General features: G+C 43.8%; 1 protein-coding gene and 1 long non-coding RNA gene across 2 annotated transcripts; both read right to left on the bottom strand.

Annotated features, from left to right (window-relative positions):
• Window positions 1–5,058: 5,058 nt before the first annotated feature.
• On the bottom strand, window positions 5,059–7,104 carry LOC130499770 (uncharacterized). Its single transcript, XM_056994153.1, has 4 exons — window positions 6,739–7,104; window positions 6,157–6,545; window positions 5,995–6,088; window positions 5,059–5,886 (listed from the first exon to the last, which is right to left on the bottom strand). Exons 2-4 carry the CDS (start codon window positions 6,189–6,191, stop codon window positions 5,194–5,196), a joined length of 822 nt encoding a protein of 273 aa, XP_056850133.1. The 5' UTR covers window positions 6,192–6,545; window positions 6,739–7,104; the 3' UTR covers window positions 5,059–5,193.
• Window positions 7,105–8,614: 1,510 nt separating this feature from the next.
• Window positions 8,615–10,534, bottom strand: LOC130499771 (uncharacterized). Its single transcript, XR_008938633.1, has 3 exons — window positions 9,145–10,534; window positions 9,007–9,055; window positions 8,615–8,750 (listed from the first exon to the last, which is right to left on the bottom strand). It is a non-coding gene; the product is annotated as an uncharacterized LOC130499771 (long non-coding RNA).
• Between the last annotated feature and the right edge of the window lie 4,573 nt (window positions 10,535–15,107).

The following is a 15,107-nucleotide window of genomic DNA, read 5'->3' as shown; positions in this document are numbered from 1 at the left end:
AAGCCAATAACAAAAATTTAAGGGAAATGGTCTTCATTCTTCACGTAAATATTTTTTAAAGACCTAAATGATTTTTAATGATGAAATGAAGTTACACTTCGTAGCTTTTTATAGTCCAACTAGATGAAGGTTATAATCAACCATAAAAGCTTGAACAATTGTTTTTTCTTTAGCTTTTTTTGTATATTTACTCAAGGAAATATACAAAGGTGTAATTACTACTAAATTTTGTCACCAAATATTGCTACTGAAATTAATAGGGGAAATTTACAAAAAAAAATATCCACTATCAATAAATTTGGATATGTAGTGAAACTTTTATTATTATTACTATACTTTTTAACCAATTATGATTGTATTAGGTATTTTTCTACACCATGTGTAGAAATAAAAGATTTAGAATCTAGATATTATATTTGAAAAGTAAGTTTTGTTAATTTTTAGATTTCATTATTTGCTTACAATTTATAATTTAAATTTTACATTAATTATATGTAAAAATTAAGATAAAATAAATATTTTTTATTTGTGTTCAATATTATATATGTATATATATATATATTAAATTATAATCTTGGAAATATTTTTAATCTATTTATTTTGATTAAAATATAGTAAATAAATTTCTATAAAATTAAGAGAAAACTTGTTAGGTATATAAATATATATACTATTATTTGAGAAGTAAATTTTTTTAGGGCTTATTGCAAAAGTGACTCAAAACTTGAATTCAAACAGAAAACTAACCTTTTCTTTTGACTCATTTTTTTTTGAGTTTTTAACCCCACATCTGCATTTTATCTACGAAAATGCCATTAACCCTTTTTTTTTGTTTTTCGAAAATGGCTTCTTTACTGTCTCAACCTTATTTTCTTCAAGTATTTACAATATTGCCACTGCCATGAATAGTGGGAACAACCTTGTACGAACTGTTTGGAGCTTTTAATGCCCTTTAATGCACGTAAATCTCTTTACACTCTCTCTGTTTCAATTGTTATGAACTAAAAACAACATTTCTTTCACTTTCTCTCCATATTCATCCAAAAAACTGAAGCTTTTGATTCAAAATATGGTCGATGGTTGACAGAGCCATATTTCTTTCGTTTTGACTTACGGTTGCTTTCGTTTGAGGTTCTGGGTGGTTGGAGAAGACCCTGTGTGCAAACGAAGTCATCTCACCTAGTTTAAGGTACGAATTTGATTTTTTTTCAAAATCTGTTCGCGTAGAAGACTTACAAGTAAGTCATCTGTATATAGAAGACTTACTGATGAGTCTTCTGGTGAAACGGACGACTTAAACTAAGTCGTCCAGCTTTTTTTGTTGAAAAAAACACTCCAGACGACTTATATAAGTCGTCTACGAGAAACATGCTAGTTTTGCATTTGACCGAATCGTGTCAGATCTTTGACTATTTCTGGACGACTTATAATTCAGTCGTCTCTGGGAAAGTTAAAATTTCAATATTTTATTAAACTAGACGACTTACGTGTAAGTCGTCTTAGGTTAGTTTTGTAGTTGAAAAATAAAACTTCATAATTTAACTTTTACCAGACGACATAATATAAAGTCGTCCCGTCAGAAGACTTAATTTAAAGTCGTCCGGGGAAAGCAAAGTCGTCCAGAATTTTTCCCAATTAAGTCGTCCAAACCTTGCTTATCCCGGACGACCTTAAATTAAGTCGTCTAGCTGGACGACTTTTAGTTAAGTCGTCTGGAGAAAGTTAAATTTCAAGTTTTATTTTTCAATTACAAAACTAACCTAGGACGACTTACACGTAAGTCGTTTAGTTTGAATAAAATATTGAAATTTTTACTTTCCAGAGACGACTGAATTAGAAGTCGTCCAGAAATAGTCAAAGATCTGACACGATTCGGTCAAATGCAAAACTAGCCCGTTTTTCGTAGACGACTTATATATAAGTCGTCTGAAATTTTTTTTTTAACAAACAAAGCCGGACGACTTAGAATTAAGTCGTCCCTTTTAATTTTCAATTGCAAAAGTGACCTCTTTAGACGACTTACCTTTAAGTCTTCTGGACGACTTAAATCTAAGTCGTCTGTGATAATGTTTATTGAACTTCTTCATTTTCTCTATGTTTACTAATGTGTTTTATTTTGAATATTTGCAGATGATTTTTAAGTTACATGCAGTGTATGGAGAATGGTTGTTGAGAGATTTCCGTTGGGATTTTGTGGTTGATGATCTCAAAGGAGCAAGATTGTTTTTATTGAATGAAGATTCAACACATGCTGAACTTGTTGCAATGGCTCAAGAAGATTATAACCTGGACATGAGATCAGTGACTGTGGAGATTAGCTACTCATTACCAGCAGAAATGATGATGACTCTAGGCAGTCCTCCCATTCATGTTACAAGTGATAGACAAGTTCGAAACTTGCTCGAGATACTCAAAACGCATAGAGTATGTCTTTGTGTATCAAGCCGCAGCAAGGTGGAAACGGTTTCAGAGAAAAGAGAAGAAGCTGGTGAATGGGAAGAAGATGTTGGTGATAATGATGAAGCTGGTGAATGGGAAGAAAATGTTGGTGATAATGATGAGGCTGATGAATGTTTTGAAGATGTTGGTGATAATGAGTCTGTTGAAGATGAAAATCAAGATGGGAAGGAGGAAAATGGGGAGGAGGAAAATGGGGAGGAGGATGCTGATAACACTATTGTTGGTGAAACGGATCAGAATGGTGGGGATTACAGTCTTTATGGAAAGGTTCTAGATGAGGACGAGGAAGATGATGATAATATTTGTTTTGAAGAAATTGAAAAGACATATGCTAAGACAAATGCTATTGAAGGAGGAAAATCGGATTGTACCAGCATCTATGTCAACCAGAGTTTTGTTAGCAAGGATGCACTGCTTTCAGAGCTGCGGTTGACAGCAGCGAGGGGTAGGTTTTCTTTCAGAATATACAAATCAACAAAAACTCTCCTTGTGGCAATATGTCGGGTTAGCGGTTGTGGATGGAAGATCAGAGCGAGTGTGAAACATGGGCCAAACACGTTTTGGGTAACAAAGTATGTGGAAAAACATTTATGCTCAATTGGAGACCGAATCGCTCAGCGGAGACACTGTACTCCAAAGTATGTTGGTAGTCTTTTCATTGATCGTGTTGGGATCATTGATGGGATAACTCCACAGCATATCACTGATGCAATGAAGAACATGTTTGGCATAACGCTTGATTACACCACTTCATACAGAACACTGTTATATGCACAGAAATTGGTGAGAGGATCAGCAGAAGAAGGGTATTCGCGTCTGCCTTCATATCTCGAGCAAATCTCCATTGCAAATCCTGATTCTATCACGGCTATAGAACTTGATTTTAAGAAAAGATTTAAGTATCTATTTCTCTCTTTTGGAGCTTCTATCAAAGGTTTTAAGTATCAGAGAAGGGTCATTGTGGTGGATGGAACTCACATAAGTGGAAAGTATGGAGGTGTTATGTTAGTTACAGCCGCACAAGATAGCAATTTTCAGATATTCCCATTGGCTTTTGGGATCGTGGATGCTGAAGATGAACCTTCTTGGGAATGGTTTTTCACAAAATTGGCTAGTTGTATATCTCATGACAAGCCTCTGGTGATAGTCTCTGACCGGCACGCGGCCATTAAAAGTGCGTGTGAGAAGGTGTTTCCTTGGGCAACCCGAGGAATATGTTATTATCACCTTTAAGATAACATTGTCAAAAAGTTTAAAGGGAAACATCTCATGTACTTGGTGAAAGGGGCTGCTTATGCATACATGGTTTACGATTTTGACCGGTACATGGCTGAGATACGGAATGCAAACCCGGAACTTGCAACGTATTTGGAGAAGGCCGACGCCAAGCTATGGTCAAGGGTTTATTGTAAGGGGAACATGTTCAACATAAAAACAAGCAACATCGCTGAATCTATTAATTCCGCACTGAAGCGAGCAAGAGGATTTCCGATTCCGTTCCTGCTGGAGTTCATAAGGCAGAAGTTAGGAAAATGGTATTGGAAAAGGAGACAAGATGCTTTGAGTCTCCCAACTGAACATAATCGGGGTGTTGAATACTTGCTTGCTGTTCGATCAGAGATAGCGGATACGATGACGGTCGAACCAATTGATGGATGACGTTTCTTTGTCAAAGGTGGCAAAATGGACTGTGTGGTTGATTTGGAACATGTAAAGTGTGATTGTGGTGTCTATGGAGTGGAGAAAATACCTTGCTCTCATGCTATAGCAGCTGGAACACATGCTGGTGTGCATATCGACACACTTGTATGTCCACTTTACTCAAAGAATCATCTGTATGCAGGATACTCAGAGAATATATATCCTATCGTGTCACAACATATTGAGGAACGAGAATGCTTTTCTCCAAACGTAAAGCGTGGTCCGGGGAGACAGAAGAAATCAAGATGGCAATCTTGGTTGGAGCTATCTAGGATGAGATGACACAAACCCAGGAAGAAACACAGGGCACGGAGATGCTCAAACTGCAAGGAAACTGGCCATACGAAACCACAATGTACACAACCAGTTGACTAGTTGTCCAGACGACCTAAATTTAAGTCGTCCAGTCTTGATTACCCGTCCAGACGACTAATTTCTAAGTCGTCCAGTGTTTCGTCTACCTTCTACGAAGTCGTCCAGTGTATTAGACTACCTTCTATTATCCCTTCAAGTGTATTTTTTTAGACGACCTTTTACGAAGTCGTCCAGTGTATTTAAGTCGTCCAGTGTTTAGACTACCTTCTACTATCCCTTCAAGTGTATTTTTTTTAGATGACCTTTTACGAAGTCGTCCAGTGTATTTTATTTTTAGACTACCTTCTACTATTTTTAGACTACCTTATTTGTAAGTCGTCCAAACCTTCCAGACGACTTATTTGTAAGTCGTCCAGCTAGAAAACCTTCCAGACGACTTATTTGTAAGTCGTCCAGCTGGAAAACCTTCCAGACGACTTATTTGTAAGTCGTCCAGCTGGAAAACCTTACACAAGTTAGAAAATCTATACAAGTTAGAAAATCTATACAAGTTAGAAAATCAAATAAATCATACATGCCCACAAATATACAAATAGATTTGTGTATACAAATAGTTCAAATATACAAATAGATTTGTGTATACAAATAGTTCAAATATACAAATAGATTTGTGTATCTATACAAGTTAAAAAATCTATACAAGTTAGATTTGTGTATCTAATCATACATGCCCACAAACATACCACCATCCTCATTATCTTTCAAATGCTGATCAACAAGCTCCGTCCATATAACCAAAGCCATATTATCCCTCATAGTCTTCGCATTGGACCTAGCAAAGTCTTTAGGGCTAAAGGGGACCCCAAGAGCATGACATTCAATGTACTTTGCAGCGTACACGCCACAATCACCATTGTTGGCCGTGGGTACATCTTTCAGCAGTCTCTCATATGTGTATCGCTCCAACCCATGCATCTGGTCTCCGCACTCCACAATCAGATAAGGGACCATCTCGAGAAAAGGCTCCATTATCTCATCCCATCTTTCTGGTATGGTAGTTGAAGGTATGATGTCCCAGACGACTATGTGCCTCTTAGGGATCGATATCCAAATAGCAACCCAATGTTTGTTGTCCAAATTCAGTGGCGCATAGATATCATCAATGTCCTCCCCCCACTTCTTGTTTGATTGGCAAAATGAAGGCATTGATCCGTCATACAAACTCGCCGCCCCACTAGGTAGCATTTTTCCTAAACCATTGTGATCAGACGACAATGCTTTGAAGAACATATACTGTTCTCTCCAAGACTGGGTAAAGTTGTGATCCAGGAAGCACATTCGCTCGCTCCAGAAACATTGTGGGTTCTCCTTATACCTCTGCCTCAGCACATTCATCCAAGCATCTATATGCTGCATATAAAATAATACAAGTTAGAACCTTCCAGACGACTTATATATATTTACAAATCTATACAACGACAAGTTACCAGACGACTTAAAGATAAGCAGAAGACTTACTACATCTTTCAGCCATGCTTTGGGTGTCCGGAGTTTTTGATACCACCAAGTTGGTGATGTACGTGGTTTGTCCTCTTGCTTAGTGAAATAATCACTGCAAACAAAAAAGCAATCAGTTTTGGTAGACTAAATCAAGCTATTATGGGTAAAGCAATCACTTACGGATCAGTTTTCAACCAATCAGCGAGCTCCTTCATCTTAGGTCTGTTTAGTGTGGGAAATGGATTATACTTTCCAACTCTAAGGAGTTTCCTTCTCTCTGCCGTATAAGGAGATATCTGCGTGGGAGCAGGTTTCTTCGTTCGTTCACTCCTTGCACGCACAGAAGCAGTGGGAGCTGTTTTGTCCAATACAACCAGGCTCGGTTCTGAAACTGGAACGCTTGGATCGGTGGAAGCGAAGCTCGGTTGTTGATCGTTGGAAGTGAAGCTCGGTTGGTCAGTGGAAGTGAGAGGAACAATCTCTTTGGAGGTGACACCATCTGCTTTATCCTCCGGCAAGATCTTATATACCGAGATCGCCTCATCTGCTGTATCCTCCGGCAACAATCTCTGCAATAAAAGTTGCAAGTTAACCCTGGACGACTTAAATAAAAGTTGTCTGGACGACTAGTTGACCCTGGACGACTTAAATAAAAGTTGTCTGGACGACTAGTTGACCCTGGACGACTTAAATAAAAGTTGTCTGGACAACTAGAAGACCCTGGACGACTTAATTCTTGTTGGGAGAGGATTTGATACTAACCTCTTTGGGCAGAGGAGAAGGATGTTTCTTTTGAGGAGAAGGCTTTGCCTTTTGAGGAGTAGGCTGTTTCGTTTGAGGAGCAGGTTGTTTCGTTTGAGGAGCAGGCTGTTTAGTTTGAGGAGCAGGCTGTTTCGTTTGAGGAGTAGGCTTTGCCTTTTGAAGAGTAGGCTTTGCCTTTTGAGGAGCAGGCTGTCTGGTGGGAGGAGTAGGATGATTGGTTTGAAGTGTAGGCTGATCCTTTTGAGGAGTAGTCTGTTTGTTACTAATCCCGGTTTCTGGGGCTAGAGGGGTAGGCTGTTTGTTACTAACCCGGTTTCTGGGGCTTGAGGGGTAGCCTGATTGGTGACACCAACCTTCTTCTCCACAGCTTCCAATCTATCGGACATCTTCCTAATCTCCCTGATGCACTTCTTAAACCATCTTTCATCATGTCACCTAAGCCACTTCTTAAGTCCTTGAACATATTTTCTAACTCCTCTCTGGTCACCCAACTAGCCTCTTCTCTAGCCTCTTCTGTAGCCTCTTCTCTAGCCTCTGTAGGAGCCTCTTCTCTAGCCTCTTTAGGAGCCTCTTTACGAGCTTTCTTCTGAGGTCTCTAATTGTCTTCCTCCACCTCCTCCACAACCATCTCTTTGGCTCTTTTCGATGGAGTCACAAACTTAGGTTTTGTACCAGTGACTTTCCAGCAATCCATGATCCACTTCCACGGTCTCCGATCATACATGACTTTAATGATGTTCTCCGCGGGCACGTCCTCAACCTCAGAGTCCCATTTTGGCCACATTTCACTAATGTCCTTCTCAACAAAGTTGATCACGCGGGTCTGCAGTAAATAGAAGAAGAATCGAGTTAGATATTTGAAACAAAATACTAAATAGACTACTTAATTATAAGTCGTCAACTAAGTCGTCCAGCTGGACGACCTTCCAGACGACTTATTATAAGTCGTCTACTAAGTCGTCCAGCTGGACGACCTTCCAGACGACTTATAATAAGTCGTCTACTAAGTCGTCCAGCTGGAAGACCTTCCAGACGACTTATAATAAGTCGTCTACTAAGTCGTCCAGCTGGAAGACCTTCCAGACGACTTATAATAAGTCGTCTACTAAGTCGTCCAGCTGGAAGACTTTCCAGACAACTTAATTAAGTGAAGATGGAAAGGTACCTGACTCAAGATAGCAGCTTTCATGAATCTGCGGCCTCTGCTGCCCTCGTAAGCCAGAATCGGTGGAGACGGACTGTTTGCTCTGGGTAGACCAATACTAGCACCCAATCCCGAAATAGCTGTGTACGCCCAGACCTGAAGAACTTGTATAAACCCATCCACGGTGTAACAGCCAGTAATATCTTTGTTCCACAAAGAGTCCATCAGCACCTTAAACGTGACTCTCCCCCATGGATAATTCTCAAACCGTTCTAAATCCATCACTAGCCTTGCCAGAGTAGCTCGTGTAGCGCTTGAGAACTTTCTCCCTTCAATGAATCCAGTGAAGATGGAAAGGTACGCGAGTCGCTTGCGATCTTCCCTGGACCAATCCCCGCATCTCTTCAGTGCTGCTATTATCTGATCAGTAGTTGGCCCAGCTTCCCGATAAACTCCCATCATCCCCAGAAAGAAACCATCTGTGGGGTAACTTCACATTCTGGTGTTTCAAGGTCCTCGATGTACTCGCAGTTTAGACCAGTGATGTTTTCATACTCTAACAGTGAAAACCTCGCAGGTTCTGGACCAACGAGACACCACATCTCGTACTTCTTCTTAATGTCTAGCTTTAAACCGAGCAAGTAGTGAACCAGCCTTGAAGCCCAACCAAATCCCTGCTCCTTGAACTTGATGAAAACTCCCAATCTCGACTCCTTGAGCTCTTCAAATTCAGCATCAGTGAGAGCTTCCCTAAGAGCAGTATGCAACTTCGTGTTATCCGTATGATACGAAATGCTATTGTGGGGTTCTGGCTCTTCCCCTAATGTGTATAACCTACGGGGGAGTTCTGGAATATCCATCTTTTTGTCTGCAAAATAATCAAAGACAACAATAGAAGTCAGAACACAAGCTAAATCAATCACGCCTTAATTGTTACTCGAGACGACTTAGTAGACGACTTAAATATAAGTCGTCTAGAAAGTCGTCCAACTGGACGACTTAGTTGACGACTTATATTTAAGTCGTCTGGAAAGTCTTCCAAATGGACGTACTAAGTCGTCCAGGTTGAAGACTTTCCAGACGACTTACTTACAAGTCTTCCAGTAGAAAAATTTCAAGCGGACCTGATTAGTCGCAGAAGGAGTTCGAGTACTCGTCATTGTGGTTATAGATCTGAAAAAATAAACGTGAAACGGTGAGAATGAGTAAATTGAAAGAGACAACGTTTTATGTTCATCTTTTCCACGAGTTTGATGACTTACCGGCGTTAGGGTTTACAGAGAAACGGCGCTACGGTTTACAGAGAAGAAACGGCGGCGCTAGGGTTTAGAAGAAGCAGCAGCGCTAGGGTTTAGAAGAAGCGGCAGTGCTAGCTAGTGTTTAGAGGAAGCGGCGGTGAGAACGTTGGTGAGCACGGTGGCGAGGGCGACGGTTTGTTTGGAAATAGTGGAAGCGGGGGCGCTAGGGTTTAGAGGAATCGGCGGCGCTAGGGTTAGAAGAAGCTGCGGCGACAATAGTGAGAATGAAGTGAGATAGATAGCCGACGTTGAGAACGATGGTTGTTCGGAAATAGTGGGAATTCGAATCGCCTTTGATATCGCCGGTGAGAGAGAACTATTAGGGTTTTCTGTTCGCGGAAAATGAAAAAAAAAATCACCTTATATATTGGGTAAATAATCCGGTTATCTTTAAAAGTACATTGGTAAACTTTAAGGTTTGGTCCGGTTTAGACGACTTATTATGGCTGATAATGTACATCAGACGACCTAATATTTAGTCGTCTGGGAACAGAAGACTAAATATTAAGTCGTCCAATACCCTAAAATGAACCCTTAAAGTAAAATGACTAAATTAACTTACTAACTGTGGGAACCGAAATTCGCACTGTCGATTTTAGTTAAGTTGAAACGTAGGAAAACTAAGTTGACCTAGTTTTCCCCGAGGATCCCGGCTATCTGCTGGGCCACGCACGACAAATTTAAAACAAGTCTAATTCGAGAATAAATGCGTAAAATGAATAGAGCAAAAAGAAAGAATCTTATTTCCGAATCTGCGGAGAACGTTTGGACAACAGGTCGAGATCTCGGCTGTAAGAGCTGTCGATCGTCGCTAGTCTCGAAACCTAGATCTAACCTAGTTGAGTCGCAGCTCGCTAAAAAGGAAATAAGCGCCTAAGTTCTAAATTGCTCTGGAGTGGTTTCTTTCTTCTGATTTCGGATCCCCCTTCCTCTGCTCCTAGCATTGCTTATATACTCCCATATGACGGTCTATCCTTGGTGGGCTGAGTCTGCCGTGGGCTGGACTTTTTCCATTTTCGTCGGCTTTCGTGTTTATCGGGAAAGTTGACATTTATCTTTTCGGAAAGTTGACATTTATCTTTTCGGAAGTTTATCATTTATCTTGTCATGCGAAGATAATTGTAAACCGTCGCATCTATCCTTTAGAAAATCGTAAACTGGTCGTCCGATCGGAGTTGGTCCCTTTCGGGCCGCATTCCGGGCTTCCGCTGTTTTTCTACGATTTCTCTGAAAGGATGCTCCTACTAGGATGTCGAGTCTCTCGGAAGATCTTCGATCCATTGCTGAGGTGAATGGTGTTGTACGATAACCATCACCGTTTTATACGAAGTCTTCCTATCCGTTGACGTCTTAGGGGTTTCAGAAATCCCGGAACAGAAAAAAGGAGTTTTATTTATAAGGACTCGGAAAGTCGTGAAACGCGGATTTCTGGCGACCCGGAGGCTTGGAACTTATGCACGAAGACTAGCCGTCCGACGACCCGAGCGAGCACGGGGCTAGCCGCCCGGCGACCACGGCCAGCACGGGCGCTAGCCGCCGGCGGCCACGGCCAGCACGGGGCTAGCCGCCCGGCGGCCACGGCCAGCACGGGCGCTAGCCGCCGGCGGCCACGGCCAGCACGGGGCTAGCCGCCCGGCGGCCACGGCCAGCACGGGCGCTAGCCGCCGGCGGCCACGGCCAGCACGGGGCTAGCCGCCCGGCGGCCACGGCCAGCACGGGCGCTAGCCGCCGGCGGCCACGGCCAGCACGGGGCTAGCCGCCCGGCGGCCACGGCCAGCACGGGCGCTAGCCGCCGGCGGCCACGGCCAGCACGGGGCTAGCCGCCCGGCGGCCACGGCCACGTCCGGTGTTGGCTGCTCGATTCCTTCGGCGCGTTCGTGTTCTTTGCGTTTTTAGTTTTCCGTAGGTTTTTTCCTTGTGTAGAAAATGTTTCTAGCAGTTGATTTCGAGACGATGAATCTCGAACTTAATTTTTTCTTAAGGTTTCTCGATTAACAATTAGTCTCTCGAGGTTGCTTTCACATCTTTCATATTTTTCCGAGATTTTCGGACATCGATTTCGTCTTGACCGATTTTGACCCCAACAGTTAGCCCCCCAGCTAGCTAGGAATCGTAGGGTTTGGAGATCCTAGCTTGCGGTATGGTTCATGAGGAAAGAATGGAGACGAAATCGTATCGAAGGTCGGGGTGAATAGTAAAAATTTTTTTGCCTATAAGTACTTGTGAATTCTTTACCATTCTTACTTCACCCAAGAATCTCAAGCTAATCTCTCTCTTGCAAATTCTCTCTCTACTTTTTAAGAAAAGAATGACTTCAAGATCGAAATTCTCGAGGAGGCAGTCTCACTCGTCTTCGGATAGTTTTCACGCTGAAGAAAATCCGAAGCCCGAGGTTTCAGAGATCAACAGGAACGCGTACTGCGACGCTGTCTTTGGCACTGATGCTCCCCTTCCCGTGATCCCGATTCCCCGGCGACCTCTGAGGGCGCGTGGAGAAGTTGACTCACCGAGCGAAGTATCCCCCGAATATCTCGAAACTCTTCGAGAGTTTTATGGGGTTCCGGAGGGAGTTGTGTTTCGCATTCCCTGCGGGAATGAGAGTTCGGAGCATCCTCCGGAAGGTTACTTTACTTGTTACGAGGCGTTCTTGACGCAATGTCGACTGTGGTTCCCAATCCCTGGGGTCATTGTTCAGGCCCTCGACCGTTTCGGAATCGCAATCAGCCAGCTGAATGTGTCAGCTTTGGAGAGCTGGCTCGGCGTTGTGATTTTGAGTTACGAGTTAGGGATAGACCTTAGCCCTGCCGATTTCGAAGGGTTATGGAACTCCAAGGCGACGAGCATCAATGGAGTTTACTCCATGAAGGCGAGGACCAACTTTTCGGTAATCAATGGAGTCACCTCGCACGCCAAGGATTATGTCGATCGTTTCTTTTTTGTGAGGATAGACGGAGAGTCTGTCGAGGAAGGCTTTCTCCATCTATTCCCGACAGACTGGTTGTACCAGCGAGGTAAGATTGTCGCATCCCCTCTCTTATAATCCGAAAGGCGAATACCGAACGTGTTTGTTTTTTTTTTTTTTAGAGAACAGGTGTCTCGCGCATGTTCCTTCCGATCTTTCGGTCAGGAGGGATCTTTTTAGGTCGAGGCCTTGTTCCTGGAACTCCTTTACTCTTGACCGGATTCGAGGGGCGGTCGCGCTTCACCGATCGCGAGGTGGTACACGTCCCTGTGTGAACGATAGGTCCTACGTTTTTGCCCCTTTGAGGCAGAGGCGGAGACCTCGTAAGGATAAAGGGATCGCTTTCGAGACTTCGTCGGGAGATGGCGCGCCGCCGAGATATGATCCTGGCTTTACCTCAGAGAATCGGGATGTTCCTCCCCGGGTGACTTCTTTGACGAACTCCCTCCGGCGTTTTCCCGTGACGAGTCTTTAGACAACGAGGAAAGGGACAAGGTGACTGCGGAGGGTGCTCGCTTGGTCAACGAGGTTTGTTTTTGAAACTTGAGTAACTCCACTTTTCTTTTTATTTGACCTCGGCTTCTTTGCAGGCCGTGAGAGTGTGGAATGCATCGATCGATGGGAGTTTCCGCACTGCCCGGCTGGCCCGTTTCAAAGCGGAGGAAACGGAAAGGGAATTTGCTAAGTATCGGCTGGAGGTGGAGGAGCAAAATCGCCGGCAAGCCAAGGTCCAGGCTCGAGCCCTCGCTCGTGCGGAAAGGAGCGGACGGAGAAGAGCTGCCGCCGAGATGAACCGAAGGGCCGAAATTTTTTCTACTGAGTTCGAAGCGTACAAAGAGGCTCAGGACTTTGTAGGTGATTTTCGCGAGTGCCGTGGTTCGGTCGGTACCCTCAGCAAGATGCAGCGTGAGGACTTCTCTCTTTCCGGCGAACTTGCCACGATGGATGGCTCGATGAGGATATGTGCCAGCGCCGAATCCTTTGTTCCTCCGATTGAAGGGAGAATTCGAGAACTGTGGAATCCTATCCAAGTCTCGGAGGATACGGCGGATGTAGGCGAGGGTTCAAACGCAGGCGACGGGGGTGAGGAGGTCGACCAGCCCGATTCTTCGTTCGGAATATCTCTAACCGACTGCTATGCATTTGATTATAATTTATGATAGGCCAAGTGTGGCCGTTTGTATGTATGTGTCGCGACCCCTAGGAGGTCGCGTGACTTTATGTTTTTCGGGATCGGCCGTTGGTGGCTTTCGAATCCCTGTTATAAATGCCTTTTATGAACTATGCGTTTTGATTTATACTTTCGTCAAGTGTTGAGGGTTTGAATACGCGTAGTCACTTCGCATTCAATCTCTTTTTTTGTCGCTAGGTCCGTAGGTCACTTCGTAGTGAACGTTAGGTTTGTAAGCGATAAGAGGCAAATTTTGGGATCTCGTATTCTGGATACTTATGCCTATGAGATGTCTTAGATACCAGCAAGGCCGGGTTTAGGGCAAGACCTAGGTCTACTTTCGGACTGAAGCTGTGCGATGACAAATCGGCTTTCGTTTTGCTTGTTTGCGATTTTGACCTGACTCGTACCGTTCTAGAATCTGCGAAGTGCTTATCGGCTTATATGATTCGTTTGGGTACGAGTCGAGCTACTTCCTTTACGAAGAGCTAACCAAAATTTGGATTTTTTGTATAGCGCGCTATGATATCCTTGTCGGATGCAAAAGGACTTCGTTAGAAGCCGGACTACGAATTTGATTGAGTGAAACGTTTCTGTATTTTTCCGTCGGGGCCAATCGACGGAAATGGTTTTTAGAGTCGCGGATGGACTGTTTAGTGGAGTTTTTAGAGTCGCGGATGGACTGTTTGGAGGAAAATGGAGAATCGAGACCTTTTGGGAACTAACGACGTCTCGCGTTCCTTAAAGATATGATTTTCGTTTTCCTTAATGTTTATGCGTTGAGTAAGCATTTGAATCAAAAGGATTTATCATTTATAATGTAGACTACATGCGAAAAGTGTTTTTGCGGGAGTACAAGGATATCCGTTCCCATCTCCCCCCCCCCTTTTTGGCGAGGGGGATAGCTGAACTCGTCGGGTTGCGACGAGCTGCCTACGTACCTCTTGCGAGGATCAAGCCATCTCGTAGTTCTGCTTCTATCACGGTTGTTATTACTCCACGATTTCTGGCGCCTTGACTGTTTCAGCTAAGTCGGCGGTCGCGTCGGGAGTTGGATCATCCGTTTTTTCGGCGACGGACTCGAGGATTTTTCCAGTATCCTGAGTTGTGGCCTGTTCGGATAAATCCGAGTTGCTTTTTGCTGAGTTCTCGGAGGTACTCAGGTTCTTCTTGGTTCGCTTCGGGTTAGCTACTGGGGCGTTCCGATTGCTGCGAAGTTTATGTTCGGCTAGGAAGCAGAGTCGCGACTGTTTTTGGCTTCCCCAGATTACCGCTGTTCCAGTTGGTGTTGGAAATTTGACGCCGAGATGGTAAGTGGACGGGACTGCCTTCATGGCATTTATCCAAGGAGTTCCCATTATGGCGTTATAGATAGCCGGGTTATCCACTACCGCGAATTCGACGATCTTCGTGACTTCTTTAGCCATGACCGGGAGTCTGATTTTTCCGAGGGTCATGGATGTGACGCCCGAGAATCCAGTTAGTGGTCTTGGCTCTGGGATGACTTCTCCGAGGGGTATGTTCATCCTCTGCAGAGTGTCGCGGAACATGATATTGACCGTGCTTCCTGTGTCGATGAGGATGCGGCCGACTTCGAGATCTTGAATCACCAAGTCGATGACCAGAGGATCGTAGTGGGGTTTATCGAGTCCGGTCGTATCCTGTTCCTCGAAGGTGATTGCGTGACTGGGAACGTCGTCCTCCGGACACCATCCGGGGCTTGTCTCGGCCTTCCGTCCGTAGGCTTTGATCGACGACACAGAGTCCTGGTAAAAATGCGATCCTCCGATGACC

The sequence above is a fragment of the Raphanus sativus genome, chromosome 9 (assembly GCF_000801105.2).
Source record: "Raphanus sativus cultivar WK10039 chromosome 9, ASM80110v3, whole genome shotgun sequence".
In the NCBI taxonomy this organism is placed as follows: Eukaryota; Viridiplantae; Streptophyta; class Magnoliopsida; order Brassicales; family Brassicaceae; genus Raphanus; species Raphanus sativus.
This window is presented reverse-complemented; position numbering and strand designations above follow the sequence as displayed.